The sequence below is a fragment of the Cydia splendana genome, chromosome 4 (genome assembly GCF_910591565.1).
Source record: "Cydia splendana chromosome 4, ilCydSple1.2, whole genome shotgun sequence".
Classification (NCBI taxonomy): Eukaryota; Metazoa; Arthropoda; class Insecta; order Lepidoptera; family Tortricidae; genus Cydia; species Cydia splendana.
In genome coordinates, this window is record NC_085963.1 from 365,798 (window position 1) to 390,653 (window position 24,856).

At 37.7% G+C, this 24,856-nt stretch overlaps 2 protein-coding genes and 1 long non-coding RNA gene across 4 annotated transcripts in view; 2 read left to right on the plus strand and 1 right to left on the minus strand.

Moving 5' to 3' along the window:
• LOC134789644 (uncharacterized) overlaps window positions 1-24,856 on the plus strand; it is a 369,764-nt gene that overhangs the window by 2,413 nt on the left and 342,495 nt on the right. The window lies entirely within an intron of this gene.
• On the plus strand, window positions 1,260-9,886 carry LOC134789640 (ornithine aminotransferase, mitochondrial). Of its 2 annotated transcripts, XM_063760231.1 has the most exons (10): window positions 1,260-1,323; window positions 2,442-2,544; window positions 3,649-3,787; window positions 6,486-6,654; window positions 7,037-7,177; window positions 7,970-8,129; window positions 8,537-8,664; window positions 8,983-9,060; window positions 9,234-9,372; window positions 9,709-9,886. In XM_063760231.1, the coding sequence occupies exons 2-10, from the start codon at window positions 2,448-2,450 to the stop codon at window positions 9,873-9,875; spliced, it is 1,218 nt and encodes a 405-aa protein (XP_063616301.1). In that variant the 5' UTR covers window positions 1,260-1,323; window positions 2,442-2,447; the 3' UTR covers window positions 9,876-9,886. The 2 variants fall into 2 exon arrangements, with proteins under 2 accessions (XP_063616301.1, XP_063616300.1); XM_063760230.1 differs by lacking the exon at window positions 1,260-1,323 and having other exon boundaries at window positions 2,414-2,544.
• On the minus strand, window positions 10,695-24,758 carry LOC134789627 (trans-1,2-dihydrobenzene-1,2-diol dehydrogenase-like). Its single transcript, XM_063760204.1, has 6 exons — window positions 24,585-24,758; window positions 19,512-19,716; window positions 16,029-16,320; window positions 15,104-15,350; window positions 13,403-13,553; window positions 10,695-12,801 (listed from the first exon to the last, which is right to left on the minus strand). Exons 2-6 carry the CDS (start codon window positions 19,714-19,716, stop codon window positions 12,698-12,700), a joined length of 999 nt encoding a protein of 332 aa, XP_063616274.1. The 5' UTR covers window positions 24,585-24,758; the 3' UTR covers window positions 10,695-12,697.

A 24,856-nucleotide genomic window follows, 5' to 3' on the forward strand; every position in this document is an offset into this window, starting at 1 on the left:
AGCGCTTTTATACGACAGGTGGTCATCTCTGAAACCTTAATACGACGTCTATACAAGCTTTTAGGGATAAACACTAAAATTATAGGACTAAAATGTTAATTGGGTAGGAGCCTTATCAGAAAAAAAATATTGATATATCCGAAATGGAGTTATTAGAATTCCGGTGTCTTTGAGAAAGTTACTTGAATTAAGCTTAGGAATGCAACATTGAAATTAACAGAAATAAAAAAAAAACACGGTGTATACCTACCCCCATATCTCGAAATTACTGAAGTAGGTAGACAGATAGTTCATAATTATTATCATATTCTGCAATAACAACTATATCAATCTTGTTTTCATTCATAATTTCATCATCTTTATTAATGTCTGTGTAATTATTTTGCGCGATGTCTGCGTGTGGTATAGCTCCATCAGATATATCGGAGCGACCAAGGTGATCACAAATATCTGAAGACGCCTCTACCGTCAAGGCGCTAGAGCGTGTGTTCAGATATTTTGAGCACCTCGGCCGCTCCGTTATATCTGATGGCGACTGTGCCTTCTTAGCCGATAGAGGTACAGTCACTGGAAATAAGATTCTTCTTATTTCATCTTTCTATTCAATTATACTTGAGAAAACCGCACATATTCAGCCCTTTATGTACCTACATTGGGTAATTCGCCAGTAACTGGAAGCCCTAAACCAAAAATGAATTCTATTCACCTATAAACAGAATTCATTTTAGTATAAGGTTTCAATAACTGGCCACCTTATACTAAAATGAATTCTATTTATAGGTGAATAGAATTCATTTTTGGTTTAGGGCGGCCAGTTACTAAAAGTGGCCAGTTACTGGCGAATTACGTACATACTTACAACATACACATAAAATATACATAATTAATTCTTAATCACGGTTACCTCTATGTTTCGGAAGTGTTGTCTTGTGATCACTTGTGTTACTACGAACTTCTACGAGTCAACAACTAGTTCGTAACGATTAAATACCCGTTATGCTTAAATGTTTTAAATACTCGTAGTCAAGATCCCACTCTAGGAAGTTAACCTTTTGTAATTTTCCTAATCAATAGAATGGAAGGTAAGTAGTTAATTATTAGATACCTAGGTATCGCCGCGGCGCCGTCAATGGAATTATTTATACCCTGTACCAATAACTCGATTATTAGTTCAATGCCTCTGTTTGTCTCGTTTAATTGAATGTTTGCCTACTTCATTAAACGCTTATTCTAATCTGTAAGGATTGCGACTATAAAAGACACGCGTGCGCAAACATTCATCATTTTCACGAACCTACCACACAGGCACATCCTCTCTTGTAAGTACTACCTACCTTAATCATAATTATTTTATTTTATAAATAAATTAAAAAAAAATCATTTCTCCTGTTCGGTAGTTTAGTTTTCGTACCTACGTAGAGATAAACTGGGTTGAAAAACGCTTTTCTGACCTAGGGACTTACACACTTTCAATTCAGGTCAAAATAGATTTGTTTCGATTGTTACGTAAAAGTTCCTTACAAGACCCTAAGAACTATTGGTGGTCGAACACAGAGAGAGCACCAACATATAAGTGATGGGGGTTAATTTGTAAATATGTAATATTTTCTTCAATACCTACTCAGTAGCTAGGCTTGGCAAGCTAAGCAAATAGTTTCAAAAACTGCGGTAGAGGACCCCAACCATTGTCGAGCAGTGGCTAATTAATAATGAGCCGCGACAACGCTGAAAACAAAAAATATCCCATTTCATTGCGAATGATGCGTATACATGATCCTATTGACGAAAGTGAAGGGCCATTCAACATTTGATAAGGCGCGATGAAATCCAGTAAACGTATTACCACAGCTGGTTACTTCCAGATACATTGAATAGCGGCTATCGTGTTATCTTTGTTTATGTTTCTTAAATAAAACGGCTATTAATAGCGTGTCTTGATCAGTCTGTCTGACCGCACATCAGTTTTGCTATATATTATAATATAATCAGTGTCAACGACGCCTTAGCTCAGTTAGCTTCGAGACTTTGTCTTGGCAGCTTGAAATATTAAATAAATATATTATAACAGGTCATTAAATTTTTTAGTTTATAACGAGGAGCTTTACCTAGAACCATTCCCAAGATTCATGCTTGTTAATGTGTCTGAGTTAAGTTAACTTAAGAGTTTTGTATTAAAATTAATATTACCAATTTTTAATTTAGTTGTAGACGAATAAACATTTTATTTAATTCTGAAGGTTCGAGATTCGGTACGTACTGTCGCGTACCTATTGTTAAAATTTAATAAAACGGTCTTGATCCTAAACAACCTGAGACCTAAGTATATTATTTAAATTAATCCGAGTAAGGGATAACACCCTAAATGTAGACGAGTAATTTATCATATTTTTTACAACTAGCTCGAATTGTGAAAACTGGCCTGATTTACATTTCTACAGCAGATCACCATGGCCAAGCTGTCTTCAAAAGAGATCTTCGCGCTGGAGGACAAGTATGGGTGCAGGAACTACGCCCCCGTGCCGGTGGCGCTCACCCGTGGTGAAGGTAAGGGCACATCATACCTACACAATTAACTTTTTATAGAGAAAAATAAAACCTAGTGACAATCTCTCCCATCTTGTGTACAGGTGCGTCCAGATTTAAATTAAAATCCACAAGGTTTAGCGAATGCATTTTTCCTGTAGATTGCTCGCGTTATGTTGTTGTGCTAATTTAATAAACGTAATCTGAATAAAACGTGAAGATTACCTACCGTTTTTCGCTCAGCTCACCCAGAATTACCTACATCTTCTTTGACATACCTACACTCACTACCATACACAGACGACACAATTGTTCAGACGATACTTGGCTGTTGAACTTTCTATAGCTAGGTTCGGTTTCTGTACTTTTGGTTACGATTTCGGCATAAAAATCATATTTCGGCCGAAGGTTGGAATTCAGCCAAAAAACTGCCAAGCCTTTCGGCCGCTCAGAAGCTCTATTTGCGGTAGTGCCTGGCTAAAGTATCGGTTTTAAGAGGTTTTGGCATAAAAATCATGTTTTGGTCGGACACTATGATATATCTATATGTTGCTGTGTGCGTGTCCTCAACTCTGGTCCCGATACCCATAGGTATTTGTTACTTGCCGTAACCTCTGCATTATTTGAACAGACATCTCGCGCGTGTAGCTAATCTCTCAAGTATTAACGCTGATTCCCTTATCTCAAGTGTTTGCTGCAGTGTAACTGGCTATTAACAGTCGTCAAGATTAAAGCAATTAAAATAATTATTATATTTGCTTGCTCTAGCTAAACCTAGGATTACGTATATGTACCTACTCGTGATTCGTGATGTCATTTTTCGTGGTTTTTATGATCTGTGATATGTAATTGGGCAAATATGTCAAGTATTATATTTAAAATGGTGATAAGTATACAAATTAATGTCCTGCTCGGTATGTATTGTGTTCGTTTTGCGAATCCTTGCCCTAAAATATAACTTTGATTACACTTATTATGACATAACACCAGGGCTGGTCCTTCGAGCCGGATAAAGTTAATAGGTTATGAATTTAGTATTTTGAACAACTTCCAACAATTTTGTATTATAAGCATATCTGCTAACAAATTATTTCCAAACACTCCAACAATCCATCCGTCTTCCAGGTGTATTCGTGTGGGACGTGGAAGGCAAGAAGTACTACGACTTCCTGAGCGCGTACTCGGCAGTGAACCAGGGACACTGCCACCCGCGCATCATCGAGGCCCTCAAGAAACAGGCCAGCCAGCTGACACTTGTCTCCAGGTACTTACGAACTTTAGCCTTGGCTAGGTTACCTAGCCTGTTTGGAAAATTTGACCGTTGCCCTCGTGGTTTCGGTTTCTGTTGCTCCGTAAATAAAAGCAGCTGTTCAAAGCTCATATTTTTATTTTACTGCTCTTCCCATATTAACTGCTGTGGCGTCATATTTTAGCTAGTTCATTTTTTAGCATTAGAGAGAACTCCGCAGAAGTATCAAGTTAATGCATTCGGGCACTATATATGATATAAAATAAAATAGTCTTAAGTAGCACGAATATTATTTGATTGTTGTTCACTTGTTCACTTCAATAAGTATTTCCTATTATATTGTTACACAAATCATTTATTTACATACAATATATATACAGTACCTAATAGTACTACTAAACGTAATTACCCTAGTAGCATTTTCGTTGGGGCCTACGGTGCCAACGGTAGGGAAAACGTTGGGATGAGGTTCGTTCCGTAGCCAACATTAATTTTGTATTGGCCCACCATCGCATTTACCAACATTCGCTGTGGCACAGATGCCCAACAAAGGGCCTTTGTGTATTTTGGTACCGTTGGCTAAACAACGTAAATATTCGTTGGCCCAATGATGACATATATCGCATTTACCAACATTGGCAGTGGCAGTGATGCCCAACAATGGGCCTTTGTGTATTTTGCTACCGTTCGCTAAACAACGATAACATTCGTTGGCCCAATGGTGACAAATACCGCATTTACCAACATTGGCTGTGGCACGGATGCCCAACAATGGGCCTTTGTGTATTTTAGTAACGTTGGCTAGTCAAGGATATCATCCGATGGCCCAATGATGACAAATATCGCATTTACCAACATTGGCTGTGGCACTGATACCCAACAATGGGCCTTTGTTTATTTTGGTAACGTTGGCTAATCAACGATATCATCCGATGGCCCAATGATGACAAATATCGCATTTACCAACATTGACTGTGGCACTGATGCCCAACAATGGGCCTTTGTTTATTTTGGTAACGTTGGCTAATCAACGATATCATACAATGGCCCAATGACGACAAATATCGCATTTACCAACATTGGCTGTAGCATTGAGGCCCAACAATGGGCTTTTGTGTATTTTGCTACCGTTCGCTAAACAACGATAACATTCGTTGGCCCAATGGTGACGAATACCGCATTTACCAACATTGGCTGTGGCACGGATGCCCAACAATGGGCCTTTGTGTATTTTGGTAACGTTGGCTAGTCAAAGATATCATCCGATGGCCCAATGATGACAAATATCGTATTTACCAACATTGGCTGTGGCACTGACGCCTAACAATGGGCCTTTGTGTATTTTGGTACCGGTGGCTAAACAACGATAACATTCGTTGGCCCAGTGAGCACAAATATCGCATTTACCAACATTGGCTGTGGTACTGATGCCCAACAATACCAGTTGAGTTTGCTTGTGGCGTCACTAGATGGCGTTACTGTCTCCAAACATCGAAGTTATAGTTATTTTCTCGATTATTCCGGATATAATCGTAATATTTTTAAAAGTAACTTATAAATCTAATAGCTATAACTATACAATTTATACATAAATTTAAAAAATTGTATTTTACCAACATTTTCTCAATTTAAATCTCAAAAAACATAAATCTCGCTTACGAAGTTTCGAAGTGCGTTTAGTATATATACAAATTAGAGTGTATAGTAAGTGTACTTGCTTCGGCAGTACATATACTAAAATTGGAACGATACAGAGAAGATTAACAACAACTGCTGCCTAGCCTAGGGCCTTCATGTGGATACAACCAATGCCTACCGTAGTGTAATTGTAATATTTATCAGCAAAGGCCCAACGTCGTATTACACAACCACTTACTTAACGTAGGGTAACTGTAGGACTCGTAAACAAAAGCCCATTACATCATTAGACTGTAGGCACACTATAAATTACACAACTATTTACCTACGGTAGTATTGTAAGAATCCTACACAAGGTCCAACGTTAAAGTTACAATGTTGGCCCTTTGTGGGACAAGCTGTGTTGGGCCTTCAACCTGGTGCACGACTACCTACCGACCTACCTGACTTGCCGTTGGGTAATTGTTGAATTTGCAAACAGAAACACAACGAAAACATTGCCCTTTTTATTTTTTTGCAGTTGGCCCTACAGCAAGCCATACGGCCAAATGTAACAATTAACCAACCATCAAACAAATGTGTATAGGCCCAACCACGGCCCAACTAAAACCACCACCGTTGAATAATTGTATGATTTATTTAAATAGGCCCAACGAAAAAATTACTCTAATGGCCCTCTGTTGGGAATCTTCGGGAGGGCCTTTGTCGAGGGCCCTCCAGCAAATCGTACGGCCAAATATAACGGTTGCCCAACTAATACGTAAACAAAGGCCCAACAAAATCCCTACAAGAAAATGCTATTAGGGTAATAACTAGCTTAAATCTAAATAAAATAGGCCCCTGATGAGGCATTGTACCAAGGATGCTGGCGGCATTTCCTCGCTGTATCGCAATGCTGATACGTTGTGCGAGGTAGCCGCCAGCTCTTCGGTCACCAGTTACGTCAACCAGACGCTTCGCGATTTCTGCGAACAACTTATGCGCGCTGGGACCCCATGGACCTAGAGTTTCAACTCCTATTGTTATTAGTCAAAGATAGTTCAAGTGATTCAAATTTGGGAGCCATATTTTCCAGAGCATTCTACTCCGACAAGCTTGGAGAGTACGAGAAGTTCATGACTGGTCTGCTGGGCTACGAGCGCCTGCTGCCCATGAACACCGGCGTCGAGGGCGGCGAGAGCGCCTGCAAGATCGCTCGCAAGTGGGGGTATGATGTTAAGAAGATCCCGCCTAAACAGGCTAAGGTATGGAATGCGCTCCCATCATCTGTATTCCCTGAGAATAAATAATTACAAGTTGGCGTGGCATTTAATAAAGTAATTATGAAAAGATTGCGGCTTACATTGCGTATAAAATGGCGACAGCCACACAAAGCCATTAGCATAGAAAGCTTGACATTTCGAGTTTCCGGCCTGCACCCTTTACCCTTTATGCTTGTTTTGGTCCGCGAGCCCACGACCTACTTCCATTGCTATGTCTTTCATTCATGTCGTTACCGAATTCTCGATGAATACAAAGACACCAAACGTATTTGAAACATCATACTTCTATATCAGGCATTGAAAACTGAAACTTTAAATTGCTGTTAAGCGATTACATCGCATGACTCTAAGTTTTCATTTCCAGATAATCTTCGCAGAGGGCAACTTCTGGGGTCGCACAATGTCGGCTGTCTCGGCATCTTCAGACCCCGACTGCTACAATGGCTTCGGACCCTACATGCCGGGCTTCGAGCTTATCCCCTACAACGACATCCCAGCTCTTGAGGTAAGAAAGAAGGGAAAAGCGTAATCTGGGACGAAGAAAAGTTAAACTTTAGCTTACCACAACTAAGAATTTGGTAGTACCTAGTAGATACTAAGGATTTGGTAGTACCTAGTAGATACTAAGGATTTGGTAGTACCTAGTAGATACTAAGGATTTGGTAGTACCTAGTAGATACTAAGGATTTGGTAGTACCTAGTAGATACTAAGGATTTGGTAGTACCTAGTAGATACTAAGGATTTGGTAGTACCTAGTAGATACTAAGGATTTGGTAGTACCTAGTAGATACTAAGGATTTGGTAGTACCTAGTAGATACTAAGGATTTGGTAGTACCTAGTAGATACTAAGGATTTGGTAGTACCTAGTAGATACTAAGGATTTGGTAGTACCTAGTAGATACTAAGGATTTGGTAGGGTCACCTTGTGATGTTGGTGCCATATTGTCGGTAATACCTACATATCATATCATAATTATACGTTAAGGCTATTCTGGTGAAAGCCTTGAATATTAAACACTATGGTACAATTTACCTACATTGTAACATTTACAATTGTAATTTTTTTTTTATTAATTATGTATTGACTTTTACAAATAAATGACTACCTACAGTACTTAAAAATTTACCTACATTATAACTTCTAAATACTTTCTTGCTAAATAGTTGCTGGAAGAAATATTGGCGGCTGCAATGTTTAGTCGCGGCGTTATTTAGGTGGATTAAGTGGTTTTGATACCAATTAATATAATTTGTTAAAGTAATCTTTCTAAATCCTACTACCTCTAACTTTCCAGAAAGCGCTACAAGACCCGAACGTGGCCGCGTTCATGGTAGAACCGATCCAAGGAGAAGCGGGTGTAGTGATCCCGGACGACGGCTACCTCCGGAAGGTGCGCGAGCTCTGCACCAAGCACAACGTGCTGTGGATTTCTGATGAGGTCCAGACAGGATTAGGTGAGTTCAAGGTCATAGACGACAACATGTAAACACACCGACAGTGACAGCTAGGGCATATACAATATGAACGCCGTACTTAACGTTTAATTTGACATGGAAACTAAGCTTATCTTCAATTCCTAAATAAATGAAGTATCAATTACATAAAAAATAAGCGGGCATCACGCTCTTTTCTCCTTAGATCGTGTAGAATTTAGAATGAATTACATCCTGAGCTCCCCTATATTCCCTTTCCATGTTTGTGGGTTCCAGTTTTAGCATCATCCCGTAAATATCAGGCCCGTAAATGTAATGCCTGACAGTGACACGTAAGCCAACTACCTTTTGATCTAGCTAGCCTAACTAACACCGTCCGTGCCGATCACTGGCCATAAAGTATTGATAGGATTAAATGTACGTTGCAGGTCGCACGGGCAAGCTCCTGGCGGTGCACCACGAGAACGTGAGGCCGGACATCGTGATCCTCGGCAAGGCGCTGAGCGGCGGCGCGCTGCCCGTCTCCGCCGTGCTCACCGACACTAGGGTCATGGACGTAAGTAACGAGACGCGAGCGCGAGGTGGGGCGGTGGTGGCGACGTAAGTAGATGCAGAGGGGTGTGAAAAAAGAACGTAAAGGTTATACTCCGATAGAAGTTGAGATACGGAAGTATTGGTGATATAAAACCAAAAACCTACAATTAGGCTCCAGTGTCCTAAACTTTTGGGTTCAGTTCGGAGGGACATTTTAGATAGGTACCTACTTTGATTCGCTGCTTTTGACGCTGACTGTACGACCTAACTTTAGAAATTTGCTTATTGATCTCTGATATTTTAAATTTGTAACTCATCGATCTTATTGTCTTGATTTTAGGTAATTACTCCTGGTACCCACGGTTCCACATACGGAGGAAACCCACTGGCGTGCGCCGTGGCTACGGAAGCTATCAAGGTATGCATATAGGTACATGTTTGTATAATGTTATGTTAACAGTTCTTATGGTTAGTTAAAGTTTTCGGGATTCAAGGATGCACTGTGTGTATCGGCTGTAAGAAACCTGCAGCCGGTCGGCGGGAATCGTGCATTAGTTTTACCTGACTCTAATAAGAACAATGGTGTATCAGGTGCTGCTGGAAGAGAAGCTGTGCGAAAACGCGGCGCGGCTGGAGAGCGTGCTGCGTGAGGAGCTGGAGAAGATACCCAAGAGCGCTGTTACCACCGTGCGCGGGCGAGGGCTCATGTTCGCGCTCGTCGTTAACGACAGTAAGTTGTTCAAATTTCTTGGCAAAAATACGTCCATCCAGAGCCGATTGGGCTTTTCTAAAAGTTTTTCTCTGTCAATATTTGATAGAAAAATACATCTGCGATATGTCATACCCGGATCTTAAACGCCGTCCACACGGGACAATCCAATGCCCTTCAGATCAAGTGCGATCGGCGAGTCCATGTCCTTTAATTTAAATATTTGTGTTCGCCTATATTTTATTAAATTTATATTGACATTAATGACTACCCCACGATCATTGTCTATGGTTCCGTCCGTTCTGTTCCGGCGTAAAAAGGCGACATTTCATAAGTTTTAATGCGTTATTATTTCAGATATTCCCGCGTACGACGTTGTTCTACGATTGCGCGATGCCGGTTTGCTGACCAAAACCACGCACGGACAAGTAATCCGCCTGGCGCCGCCGCTGACCATCACGGAGCAGCAGCTACGTGACGCTTGCAAGATCATGCGCGATGTTTTCCTATCCTTTAGCAATTAAAGTTTAAACTATATCAGGTTAACTTTTATTTTACCTATTTAAAAACACAGGTTTTAATTTAGCGAGTTTGAGAACACTGTGAGCGCATGAAAATGGTGATAAATAGGTATTCTACATTTTATTGAACCTGGGTTTTATGTGTAGCGTGTAAAATTGACCACACACGTATTAAACTACTGTGGTAGAAAGACACACTGATGCTGGACCCCATAGCTCTGATGATATTTTTTGTATTGAAAATAAAGACTACAACTTTACCTTCTAATGTTTCGTCAAACTGTGAAGCAGTTTGTTGCCGGTGTGCTCTAAAAAAAATCTTAAACTATAGTTTGGCAAGCCAAATGGCGTCAGTAATAAAAAAAAACCGGGCAAGTGCGAGTCGGACTCGCGCACGAAGGGTTCCGTACCATAATGCAAAAAAAGGCAAAAAAAAAACGGTCACCCATCCAAGTACTGACCCCGCCCGCCGTTGCTTTACTTCGGTCAAAAATCACGTTTGTTGTATGGGAGCCCCGCTTAAATCTTTATTTTATTCTGTTTTTAGTATTTGTTGTTATAGCGGCAACAGAAATACATCATCTGTGAAAATTTCAACTGTCTAGCTATCACGGTTCGTGAGATACAGCCTGGTGACAGACGGACGGACGGACGGACGGACGGACAGCGGAGTCTTAGTAATAGGGTCCCGTTTTACCCTTTGGGTACGGAACCCTAAAAAGAGCCGCAATTTAAAAAAAATGCAGGTGCGTAGACTTTGTCCTCTTTCTGTTTTGATGGCACATAATAAAATAATTATCACCGAAGAAATTAAACCAGTAATCATTGTGTACATTTTTATTTATAAGGTGTATACAGAAGTGAGTTATACATAAAATAATTATTTACAAAAATAGTGAGTAGAAGAAATATTAAATCGTTGTGCGCAACTCTTGATCACGAAAAATAAGTGCATTCATTTCATTCAATTACTTGTGACAATTGACTTATAAAATGCAACAAGATAGTAAAGTCGCCGTTATATTATTACATATCTATTAAAAAAACAATACTTAAGCGTTATTATAGGGTCACCTTAACACCAACGCATTCCTTTTATGGTCTGCTGAACTAACAATCAGACCAACTAATTTGTTGTTTCGTTTGTTGAGCTGACAAAATAAATAATTTTATTAGCAGCATTATTTCGGTTAAATATGCTACTCCATAATAATTTAGTCAAATCTGCTCAGATTATTTTATTAAGTACTGTTTAAACTTAGGTTTGAATCTTATCTCGTATAATTCTAGGCTAGTTGAACAACAAATTGGTGGACAGATTGGCTAGTCTGACGATGTCTTAATAAATAAAACGTAAATAAGTAAGTTTAGTGTACAATTCTCTCCGGGCAATCACAGTTAGTTGAGGTAAATACTTTAACAACACCTAATATTTAAATGTAGCAGCGCAGCCGCTTTCGATTCTTAAAAATTGATTTTGATTTTATAATGTGATTTATTTATAGGTATCAAATGTTATCATTTTGTTCCCTTAGGTAAAATTTATATTATACAACATGCCATACCTAATGAAATAAAAATATTAATTTTTTAGTCATATTATGCGAGGATAAAATGAAAGTCATACTAAAGAATTTTTATTACGGCATCAACCAGCAAATAGTGGAAAAGTCTAACGGACCGAAAATATTCATGTAGGTATGTATTTATATTAATTAAACGTGGGCATAATATGGCTAAGCTAGCTTCTCATTAAAATGATTATAATAGTTCGATATATCGACCGCTTGCCGGCGCTGCCACTGTATTAGGTTAGGACGCTATACCAATTATGCTATCACATTAATTTGTTCCACTGTTATTTCACATTATTATTTAAAACATATTTAAAACCTAGAATTTGCTTTTAACTTGGTCATATAAGTGTTTAAAATTTAAAGTTTGTTTCACTGGGCTTTTTGTATAAATATTTTAATGCTTACGATTCTGCCAAAATTGGTTGAAATCTCTAGCCAGCCGTTTTTAATTGAAATGATAACAAATTCAACTTCACTTGACCACATGGCTCTATACATTGTCTATAATATTTGTGTGCATAGTGCATACCTCTACAAAGAATTCTATGAATATCTTTATAATAATAATAAATACCTATCTAATTTGTATGACGACTGTTTTGGGGTTAATCTCCTTCACGTGTTATATTGCGAAGGATTATATTTGTAAGACAATATCAACGCCAAAAGACTCACTTTATTTTAATGCTAATTTATAAATAATTAAATGAACAGAGTTAATCACCCCAACATGTATAACTACTGGCACTTGGTGGGATAAACCCTTTTGGTACATTCTTTATTTTTGAAATATTTGTAGATACAACATTAAAATTCCATTGGTTAATAATTCTCGTTTTGTTCTATTATTTGTTCTATGACGTCACTATTCCATTGTACAGTTTTTTTGCAAATTTTGTAATATATCATAGTATCTTGCAGAACAAAACATACCAAAATATAAAGGATGGCCTCATACAAACCAGAAACCTTTAACTTTAACCACTATTTTCATTTTAATGACATTTTTTAAAAGACGTCTAGGTACGTAAGAAAAGTTATCTAAAAAATATTTAATAACGGGTTTTCGGGCCACCCTGTTTAACATAAGCTTTAGTCAACTAGTCATGTTGTGTGTCAGATATTTTTGCGCGCTTCGCTGTCCAAGATGATATTGCAGACTGTACAATGGGAACTGTTCGTTGTACTAGCCTCTTTTTGTCAGAGGTAAATGAGCCAAAAAAAGCCGGTGGGGCTAGGCTAAATGCATTATAGTTCGTTGTCTAGCACGCCTAGTTGCGATCGCATAGTGTCCGCCAACTTTGACAGTAGTATGCTTTCATCTAATGGTAGCTTTGGGCTTTCTAGCAAACCTGAAAAAATTTAAAATTATAAGAGAAAATATAGAAACAGCACAGGACCACCGGGATCAGTGGCGAGCAGTCGTGTTGGGGCAAAGACACAATTTGTATGGCATTAATCAGTATCATATGTTCCCAATAACTTATAACGTTAGTTGTGTTTTGTTCCGTTTCCGTTAATGAGCAATTCTCAAAAAGTTTGTACATTTCGATCACATCTTAGATTTCTATCAAAATTGGTATGCTGGTAAAGTACATGAAGCTGAACAACTTCCACCATATTTCCCAAAATGTCCCAGAAAGTTATTATAAAACTTTCTTGTTTTGTTACCAGATTTCCTTACACATTTGGTAACAAAAAAGGAATGTTTCTTAGAAACTTTCTGGGACATTTTGGGAAATATGGTGGAAGTTGTTCAGCTTCATGTACTTTACCAGCATACCAATTTTTATAGAAATCTAAGATGTGATCGAAATGTACAAACTTTTTGAGAATTGCTCCAATGCGGTTTTGGGCTAAATTAATAACCTTTCGATGATTGTAAAACCGATACTAAAATTGCTATAAAATGAATTATAATATGTCCTTCAAAACTATAAAAAGAAAACTTACCTTTTGAAATACAATCGTAGCACTCTTGTATCTGGTAGGAGAGACCGGCGCTGTTGTGGAAGTGGAAGTTGAACCGGCCCCGCGGGAGCGTCCACTCTGTACTGTTGGCGGCCGAGAGGCGAAGCGCTGTCGGGCACCAGAAGTAATCCAGCTAATAAAAAAAAACTAGATTAAACTAGCGCTCTTTCCTCTTAAATCAATAAAATAGAGCTCTAAGTTAGTTAGCTGATTTCAGCACACTCTGAAGTGACAAAGTGAACAAATTACACTATAAATGTCAGATTTTTATAGGAATTTCACATTTTTCATTGCAAAGTACGCGCAGAGTTAGCTTGGCCCGAGTCTAGAAATAAGACAAATCAAAATCAGGACTTTCCTCAGGGCACCCAAAACGCCTTAAGGTAATATGATATTAAATTGAGTTTTTTTTGTGTTTGGTGCATATGTCCAATTTTCTTAAAATATCACTCTAAAAGTTAAATCGACTGGTTGAAAAGATTTGGTCGTAGCAACATGCAAAACCATAAATGAATTTCAATTTAAATGTACTATTTTATATTACTTTTATTTTTATTTTATTTCAAACAACTATGATTATGTCTTAAAATTTTACTTAAATCTGTACCTGTATTATTCCTTTATTTTAATTGTAATGAATTTCTATTGTTTACTTACTTGAATGCGACTTTATGTTTGACTATGTAATTATGTATATTTAGTAATTAGTCTTAGAATATATGTTGCTATGCCCTGACAGGGTAACCATGCATGCACTTAATACAAATGTAATACCTTAATGTAACCATGGTTCTGCAATAAATGAAATGAAATGAAATGAAATGAAAACAAAACGTTGTCCTATTTTTTTATCTCCCCATCTCCTTATGATAATAACTGTTTTCTAACACGTACAATACTTTGTAAATTTTGTATTAGGCCATGACTCAACAACCAAATTATCTTATCTAACAATATGTTATCAACTTTTACGTCTAAGGTTTAGGCTTTAAGGAAAACAAACAAAATATAGGAAACGGGAAAATGTCAAACGAAGACAAAGATGACTTTTTGTTGCTCTATTTTTCTAACATTTTGCCTTCAGGAGTGACCTTTATTTAAATTACTCGATTGTGAACTTTGTGTTTTTGCTACAAGGTTAATTTTAGTTAGAAATTGAGTTGTCATTGTTTAATATTAACGAGTACTTTGTTTGTTTGTTCTAAATGAACGGAATTTCAGCCGCAGTAGAGTTTTATTAAATATGTACCTAAAAAGGTATTACGCAATTTTGTAGATGTTAATGGAATATTCTCCTACTTAGATTTTAAAAATCAAGTTGGAAATTTTTCCAAAATTACATCGGTAGTAAGCTAAACAAAAAAAAGTACTGCATATCGTTTTGATGCAAACATATTTATAAATTCGGCTTGTTACCAATTCTGATGCCACGGTATCGATTAAGATTCTATATCGCAACAACTACATCATTAGCAGTCTGGTAAGGAATGATCGATTCGCTTCAGGAGCTTGTTTATATTTTTCGCAAATTAGACTATTATAAAAGCACTAAAAACAATTTGTCGTGCAACCCGTGTAGGAGCAGAAATAATGTGTTTTTATCAGGATACTTAAGTGTTAAGTGCACACTGTGCACAGGCGTTCCTACATGTGTAAATGTAAACTGTGCTGTGTACTACTCACTGTGACAGCGCCTTTAGTGCCAACAATCTCAGCCTTATTGCCCATAGCGACCCTCGTGTGCGCCGCAAGACTCGCAGTCTTCCCCTCAGGATACTTGAGCGCACATGACATAGACTCATCCACGCCTGTATTGCTCTTATGCCCCGTACACACGACATCTGAAGGCGGTTTCTTGAAGATCCATTGGACTAGTTGGAGCATGTAAAGCCCGAGGTCGAGCACCGCGCCGCCGCCGAGGTCTTTCATTCTGAAATGTGTAGCATGTTCATTTTTTTCACGAATGTAAAATGGAACTGGAACTTAGAAAATGAATACGTCACACACACAAACATGTACATGTATTACAATGATAGTTGGTGCTTGGTTTTATTACATTTGATTTTCTGCCTTAGAAATATGATCTGAACAAAATAAAACATATAGACTATGAGTTTTATGACTAGGTAGCACATATCAGTTAACAGAAACTAAACAAACCTATTGGTAAAGGGGTAGGTAATAATAAATGACAATAAAGACTTATATTGTCATTTAATGAATAGGAAGGAAAATGTAATAGATTACAAAACTGGCAATTAACCTCAGGATGGAAAAATAAATCTAATTAGCATACAAATACATTACGCAATATTTCCGTTGTGTTACAAAACAAGACACTAGGAAAATGATGGTTATAATGTTGTAAGTTATAAAACAGATCTAAGATATCTATATTCTATAACTATCCATAGCAATAACAAAACAACTGAGTCAGGCCAACAAATGTCAGGTTCCTTTTTAAAGAGACTAACGCAGATATAAATTAATATAACGCAGATAGTAATTGCATGCGTTTATAGGCTGCGGTAACTGCTTTCCTTCATGGTCGTGCAAATGCTCAAACAATCGCTGTCGTAGTATAAAAAAACACGTAAAAGTCACTTACAAATTCCTCTCAATATCATTGATCTCGACCCCGAACTGCACATTGACATGATACACTTCTCCCAAGCCTCCCCCAGCGATGTGCTTGTCCAGAGCGTCGTAGGCCGGGAAGAACCTCGACCACATGCCTTCCAACAGGAACAGTTTCCGCGCCCGCGCCATGTTGACGAGCTCTCGTGTCTGTTTGTGCGTCATGCCCATGGGTTTCTCGCAGAGCACGTGCTTGCCGTGCTCGAGCATGAGCTTGGTTATTTCGTAGTGTTGGAGGTTTAGCACGCTCACGAATACTATGTCTGAAACAATCAGAATAGATGTGTAATGTGCATTGAAATTTATAAATACACCTTATAAAACAAAGTCCCCCACCGCGTCTGTCTGTTAGTGGTTTTCATGCGGTTTTCACCTATCAATAGAGTGATTCTTGAGGAAGTTTTAGGTGTGTAATTTGTTAACCCGTGCGAACCCGGGGCGGGTCGTTAGTTTTATTATAAAGATTATTTAGTTTAAGGTGCTATTGTATCTACCTGTACAAATAGTTGCTGTAGGTATTTAATAGTAGGTAAATAAAAAAATGTGATACATAAGATACATTGATGAATATTTATGTAAGCTTTGCGCTGGTTATGTTAATTCTTTCTCGATTCTTCTGCCGGTACGAGTATGTTAAGTTAATAAGATGTATAAATAAAAATAATAAAATAAATTAGATGTTTAAATTGACGTTTAAGAAACATTACCGAGTTTATTACAAACTAATTTTCGTTCTGCCGAAACTAGAGCAAAACCGAATCTTCGGTTTCGGCAAAAAAAACCCAGTTTCGGTCGAACACTAAAAATAACCCTCCCCGTAGTGGGGTCAAACGACGTCTGTCCAACAGTGGAAAACATCTGTGGTAGTTATTTTTTGACATTTATATACGCATTGTAAGCAATTATGTCTCCGTTAAAAAATAAAGATTGGCTTATATTGTCTTAATCAATCGAAATATTACATCTCGATTATGGTTTTATTGCGTAATGGGCAGATTAACGTTATCGAAATACCCAGCAATTGGGTCAATTTCAGTTTATATGATTTTTTTACCTTTTACTCAGGATAATTAATGGCCAAGTAGGCATTTTGAACAAAACTCTTCGGGTGTGGATTCATTAAGTCATTATTACAATTGATCCTTCCTTTGCGGCGACAAATGTAGAACGCGATTAATTTGATCTGAACTGCAAATTGATCTGATATCTGACCAGCGCGGTCTTATACAGGGTGATTTTCACAAGCTTATATTTAACTTGCTATGTTTGTACGTATGTATGTGTTTGAGGCAAATCTTGCAAGCTAAAAGTTAGACCCACTTTCCATTATTTAATTGAGCTGAAACTTCACATACTTAATGTACCTAAGTTGAGTGACAATAATGCAATATTATGGTACCATCGATTTGATCTGATGATGGACACAGGAGGAGGATGGATAGGAACTATGTAATAAAACAACACAACTCAATTGTGTTTGGGTTTGTCTCGATGTGTATTATTTGCCTATTGAAAGAAAAGTACAGTGAGCCATAAAAGCTTGTATCAAAAATGATTTTTTTGACAAATAACTTTTTCTTTTTGCAAAATGTCATAGGTACTCTGCAAAATGAATTTATGGGCCATATCATAAAACTATAAAACGTATAAAAGTTGTTTCATATGTGGATATTTTCAAAGGACAACCGTTTTTTTTTCACAATTAGAGGGAGTTCCACCAAATAGAAAAAATGTTCAGTATAACTTTTACATCCCGAATAACATAAGAACGAAAGTTACTCTGTCTGTCTGTTATCTCTTCACGATTAAACCGCTAAACCGATTTAGACGAAATTATATTCATATCACAGAGTATGGCTAGTTGGCTAGTCGCTCAAATACCACCCTGTATATGAGTTGCCACTTCAGCTGTTGTCATTCAAGGAGCTCTATCAGCAACATTTAAAACGCAGCAAATAAATTATACACAATAGGTATTTACAGAAAACACTTAAAATACCTCTGCGTTCTCAAAGTGTATTATAGATACATATATGAAACTGACCCAGATGAATTACACTTTATCTAATAGCGATAACGTGAAGAATATTCTGCTACCTGTGCTCAATGGCATCGCGGAGTATTTACGTAATCGCTTTGCAAGATTATGCTAATTTTTAATGCAAAATAGTACGTTACAGCATGGCGCGACATTTCCTTCAGTTTCAATGATATACCTATGTACAAACAAACATGGAATAGAACATTATTATTAGTACTTGTTGCGAATGCAACTTTTAATCTGTTTAAAACTATATTTGAGACGTCAAGATCCTGAATTCCTGACTTGCAAGGCGGCTACAGTACCTACTCAACACATTGACATAAGGCTTTCTATAAATCTAAGTTTAATACGATATTAATACACGAAGAGATAAGAGTACATCTACTCTGATATCCAGATTTAGGAAGAGTACTCGGACAGCCGTTTGATTGAGGCATGTTTGTGTGAAAATGTGATCAAAGAGGCACGGACGGAGCCACGAACGTAAACAAAAGTAATTATAAAACCGCCGACAGATTTATACCTATAATGACGCGGTAATCTCTTGAATTTTCTCCTGAATAAGCAATTATTTTATTTACGGTCGATTTTTTTCGTCAGGTTTTGATAAAATTTCGTAAGTTTGAAGAGCTCCTCATTCCAAGCGGAATAAATATGAAATTCCAATTTCCGTCAAGTTACTAAAATACCATAGTTCATACGCTCTCGTAACTCGTTACTTAATAGGAAGATTTTGTACATGCGGTGAAATTTTTCTAATAAGTATTCTTCAGAATAGGGAACTCTATCCATCCACTGAAATGAATCAAAAACTGACGAAAAAAGAAAATCATCAACAAATAAAAAATGGTCCAAATTGGAATAAGTAATAGTAAGGTATAGGTACTGTACTCGTGTTTGATTTTAAGATCATCGCTTGGTTAGGTCGAGGTAAGTTAATCTTACCCATTCTGCATCACAGCAGCGTAGCGTGTTAATAACTAGAGAACAAAAGCCACTTGGTATTTACATAACTATTTGTTAGGTATTCATAGTGAACCGAGAGCGATTTTACACTGAGGGCAATTCAAAGGTTAGTTATGATTATGACATAAATAATAGCATTTACCCTCAGTTGCCGACATAATTCATCATGATTGATTAAGTTATTAACTTATATGATAATATCAGGTTGCAAGAAATAGACATGTGACGAATATTCTTATCATATTTGCTCGATTTATTGCGAATTTATTCCAAGACAAGGCAGCAAAATGATTGTAAATATTTATATACTCACCCATGTTATCGACTCATGCGTTCTCGCTAGGTGTAAAACTGTAAACTCGCAAGTCTCTGTATCCGTTACCGTTCCTTGCCCGCGATCGCACAAGCTGTATGTGGTTATAATAGATATATAATATACAATACCTATGTTGTCATCGGCAGCGAGCGCCTCATACGAGTCATGCATCCTCGCTTGGTGTAAACTGGCTAATCTCTGTGTCCGGTCGCGTTCCTTGCCGGCGACGGCGCCCGCGCGATGTTGGTCTGCGGGCAACGTCCCGAGGGCTGTGAGGAAGTCGTGCGCGATCATGCCGGTGCCGCACACGCCCCAGCGGAGCTGCAAGCCCATCTGGAAACACTTTTATGTCAGTGCACAAATAAACTAGAACAACCTACGAACTACTACCTACAAATCGTCAGGCGATGAAACCTTATCAGAAATTATATTAAATCGTCATCGCTTGACAACCAAATATCATAGACCTATACCCAGTAGCAGTTAGTGATGTGGCAATGAAATGGAAGTTTTTGATATGTTTAGTATGATCAGCATGTCAGTGGCGGGGCATCCTGTTGATATAACTCGATGCCCATCGGCTTCGCTAATTTGAGACAAGTGACAGTGTGTCTGTTATATACCTACCTAGGCGCCATGTATTCGGTAGTTATCTGTGGTTCACACTATCATAATTGCTATTGAGCATTAGATGTCAATCAATGTCAAAGTAATAGACATTTTAGGGTCAAATACTCATCAAATTGGTCACACTCAATCTAAAACACATTAACTATGACGAAACATTTAAAAAGTTATCTAAAGCTAAACAAATATTTATCTTATTCCTATGTACATAGAGACTGAAGTTAGCATTGAAAATGTATTAGGCTGTTATCTAATGTAAACCTTATGGGGAACACATAAGGTGTACTGATAGTTAATTATTAAAGAATGTAAGACAGAAATTGTAAGCATTTCTAAAGTAAACCATGTAATTTCAATGACAGTTAATAACTTGTGTGACTAGTTGTAACCTTTTCATAGGTAGTCATAGTACAGTGAGTTGAGTGTATGACCTGAATTACTTTAGCTACACATGTATGTAGTGCTTACATTTGCAACTATGCTACATGGAATATAATACCTTTTGCTATTGATCATTGATTAGTACTGACTATTTATTTATATGTACATTTATAACTTGATGTGTTTCTTATTTATTTAATCTTTATTGCACAATACATGAAAATACAAATGGTGGACTTGATGCCTTAAGGCATTCTTTACCAGTCAACCAGTGGGTTATACCAGAAAGATTAAGTAGGTGCAGTGTCTTTTAAAATAAATGAAATTGTAAACAAGACTATTTCATGAAAGGGGTTATATTAGTCTACTAGAGCTAATTATTTTAGTCCTAACTAGGGGCGTAAGCTGAATAGTTTTCAAGTTATTTGATTTTATTAAACCCATTGTTGAACCTTTATAAATAATGTCAGTCTATACTATTTACAGCTCTCTGTTACACATGATCCACTCCTTGAAAAGTACATTATGTATGTTTTACTGTAGATATGTATTCAATAGGCTTTGGAGATAATTGTGGATTATTTCTTATCATTAGATAATCATATGAAAATAAATTGTTATCTTTGTTATGTGTAAAATACAATGATTTGACTAAGGGAATGTAATGAATACAATAAATATTATAAGAAAATTTTACACAGATTTGTCTAGTCCCACAGAATTTCACAGTAAGCTCAGTATGGCTTATGTTGTGGGTACTAGCTGACAATATACACTTAGTGTCACGAAAATCGCATACCTTCGTATGGTGCGAGCGATTCTAGCTCAAAGTGAAATAATTTTGCCTTATTCAATTTGACATCATTTAAAAGCTAATTGAATAACCTTAAGGCCAAGCCACACCGGATGCGTGTGCGTAGACGTCCACGTGCACGTACGCGTCCCGCTGCGTTGTAGAATACGAAAACTCATAAGAGAGGACACACCGCCTGCGTGACTTGCGCGTACGCGTGACTTGCACGCAAGGCAGCTCCGACGAGACAAACCGGCTGCGTGCTGCGTGCACGCGTCCACGCAGCGGAGCGGCAACGTCGCTTCCTTGCGTGCAGTGATGACGTTGTGTTTAACGGCGTTCCCTATGAGAGGGCGAACCGAGCAGGTTCGGACACGCACAGCTCGGTGCTGCATAGGTGCTGTGCGTGTACACGCGCAGCTCGCTTGTATTTATTTACAACTGGGCCGGTGCGCGTGCTGGTTTTTAATATGGATTCAGTGATAAAAGAAAAACTAATTAATATATTCGTCAATGCGAATGTATATTTACAACATATAGCACAAAGATTCCAAAAAATACGTCTTATAAAAATTTGGCCTGTGGGAACAAAAAATACGTCTTATAAAAATTTGGCCTGTGGGAACAAGTCGATGTTAGGTACTAATAATACTATTGGAAAACAAGGTTGTTGTATTGTGAACTTAATAATAATATTATGTACTCTGAATTATCTCGATTCAAATATGAGACATTTTTTTCCTCTAATTGCAATGTCGGCATTCGGTGAGCTGCTTCCATTTGCAACAGGAGTATAATAGAATAGAATACCATTTATTCCAGTATAATAACATGATGTACTGTCGCAGGAGTATTTTATTTTACTGCACGCATGACCGAGCTGCAGCGTGCGCCTGCGTGACGTGTACAGCACACTGCGTGGCGTGCGCTGCGTGGCGTGCGCGTCACCCGGTGTGACAGGGGTGCTGCGCACGTCTACGCTTACGTCGACGCACAGGTGCTGCACACGCAGCCGGTGTGGCTCGGCCTGATGTCTCGTTTGTTTACGTGTTTTGTTTATTGTGAAATTTGCCCGCCTTTGAAAGTATCGCTTGCGCCCGAAGGTGTGCGAACTCCGTGACGCTGAGTGTATATGAATGTTTTCTATGTCTTAGTAACAAATATTTGTGTTAAACACATAAAGTGCCCTCACCAGGATTTGATCCCGGCACCTCCTATTTCATAGAAAGGGTTACTACCAACTAGGCTAGGAGTAGGAAGCCGTCAATAATGATGAGAGGGATGTCTCAAAAAAATCATGATGTCTGGTCACAGTCAGCCTACTGATAGGTAAGGTCTTTTAAGCCTTTATAAGGTAGAAGGAATAGTTTTACCACCAGATTTTGAACTCTATTTCAAAGTGATATGGTTCAATTTTGCTTAATTTCTGACATCCTCATGCCTTATCTGTTAATGTGTAACCATTAGCTGTGTATAGCCAAAGAGTCATAATCATAATCATAATCATTTATTCAATGCATCCATGGTATTTTACATAGGTGTTAAATGTCTAATAAGTACAAACATGGACCCTACTAGGGTGTAGCATTTTACATGTACATATTCTTACCCAGTGGGTGAATATTGGCTTACAACTACAAAAGGAAGACTATCTTAACATTTATCATTATTATACAAGTTCTATATTGTACTCATCACATTATACCTACATCACATCATTCACATCACATAATCGAGGCTAAGCTTGATCTTCGAAGAAATCCTGCATGGAGTATGGGCATAAATGCAATAAGTAGGACTTTAGTTTTTTTATAAAAGTTGTGAATTTTTTTTCGTTTAAGATATGTTGGGGAATTTTATTAAAGATTTTTATAGACATTGCATGCGGACCTTTATTGTACATTTGCAGCGTAACAGGGGCACTCACAAAGGTCCTATTTCGGTGGCGCAAGTTATATGTTTCTGAACTTTGGTATTTATTTTCATCAAAAAGATCATTATTTTTTCGAACAAATTTGCAAGTTTCTAAAATATACAAGGCTGTAAGTGTTAAAATTTTTAATTATTGATACTCGACGGAATTGATTCATGTTTTGGCGATAATCATCAAAAACGGCACATTATTCTGTCCCAAATCAGATACCCCTAATAGTGAAATGAAAATTTATGATGTCTGGTCACCCTACCTTCTTCTTCCTCGCGTTATCCCGGCATTTTGCCACGGCTCCTGGGAGCCTGGGGTCCGCTTGACAACTAATGTCATGATTTGACGTAGGCACTAGTTTTTACGAAAGCGACTGCCATCTGACCTTCCAACCTAGAGGGTAAACTAGGCCTTATTGGGATTAGTCAGGTTTCCTCACGATGTTGTCCTTAACCGAAAAGCGACTGGTAAATATCAAATGATATTTCGTACATAAGTTCCGAAAAACTCATTGGTACGAGCCGGGGTTTGAATCCGCGACCTCCGGATTGAAAGTTGCACGCTCTTACCGCTAGGCCACCAGCGCTTCAATGTCTGGTCACCCTACCCTAAGGCCTTTTAAGTCTGTTAACTATTTCTAATCGAAATGCTTATGTAGTCGACCATCTGCTGTGTATAGCATGTATGTACAATGTATAGAATGTATGTGTGTGTCCATTTGAGCAGGTTGATTGGTAGCCTGTTTATTTATATTACCTTTATGAGCTACAATATGGCGTTAATGGTGCTTGATGAATGAAGGCAATAAAACTGAGCGCCGACAAGGTCTAATGATTGTTTAGCATGTGCTTTACACATTTTTCACATTATGCTAATTACACACCATGTTATGCTTATTTTTAAAGCATGTTTGTCACATATTAAAATTATTTTAGGTGGGTTACTCATGTATTTTTCAAATATGTAATCACTTGATGTCATTATTTCCAATTCAAGGATCTATTAGGTATTAATTTTATTAAACTAAATGATATGAATAATTTTAATATCCTCGAGTCTCACGGAAATTGTATAGTAAAAATGCTATCCCTGTTTTAGAATTGCAAAAAGCTATAAATAACTTAAATTAGAAGTATTTTTTGGCACAGCCTCAGCCATACCTTTTTTAGGCATAATATCACTGAAATAGTGAAATATGGGGCTCCAATGAATACCGTAGTTATGGCATTCAATTTTTAAAGCGCGTGAATCAGTGACTTCAAATATTCATAAACACACGCGGCACTATTTGAAATGATATTTGTTTTCCTGAATGTAATGCACGATATTTACCAAGTTATTCGATGATTTTCATGAAAAACTATTGTGCGAAATGCTTAAGCACGAAATTCCATTCTAGTCAAACATAATCCTAGAAATAGATCTAATGGTTTTATTCATTTTATTTGATCTATTTAAATAAAAACAAATACCGACCTTCACAAACTTTTTCCAGCTACTAACCGATGTCCAAGAGCATGTATGTTTTCACAGATGCAAATCGTTCGTAATTTCTTTGGATATCACCCAAATTTCATAAAAATATTGACTAGCAACTTAAAAATCGCGAGCGCACTAATTATAACGTTCGGCAGACCCAGTCCAATGGACACAATACATACAACCGTCAATCGTCGCTGTCAGCTGACAACTGCCACAGATATTCAGAGATCACAAGTCTCGTGTCTCGTGTAAATTATGAAGTGCAG

Bases quoted from the DNA above. Each gene is read 5' to 3' on its own strand.
- LOC134789627 (XM_063760204.1), bottom strand. From the start codon at position 19,716: ATGGGCTTGCAGCTCCGCTGGGGCGTGTGCGGCACCGGCATGATCGCG. The intron at 16,321-19,511 runs GTATTGTATATT...TGATTGTTTCAG, and splicing joins CGCTGCCGATGACAACATAG to ACATAGTATTCGTGAGCGTG. The intron at 15,351-16,028 runs GTAAGTGACTTT...TACACATTTCAG, and splicing joins AATGATATTGAGAGGAATTT to AATGAAAGACCTCGGCGGCG.
- LOC134789640 (XM_063760231.1), top strand. From the start codon at position 2,448: ATGGCCAAGCTGTCTTCAAAAGAGATCTTCGCGCTGGAGGACAAGTAT. The intron at 6,655-7,036 runs GTATGGAATGCG...TTTCATTTCCAG, and splicing joins TCCCGCCTAAACAGGCTAAG to ATAATCTTCGCAGAGGGCAA. The intron at 8,665-8,982 runs GTAAGTAACGAG...TCTTGATTTTAG, and splicing joins CCGACACTAGGGTCATGGAC to GTAATTACTCCTGGTACCCA.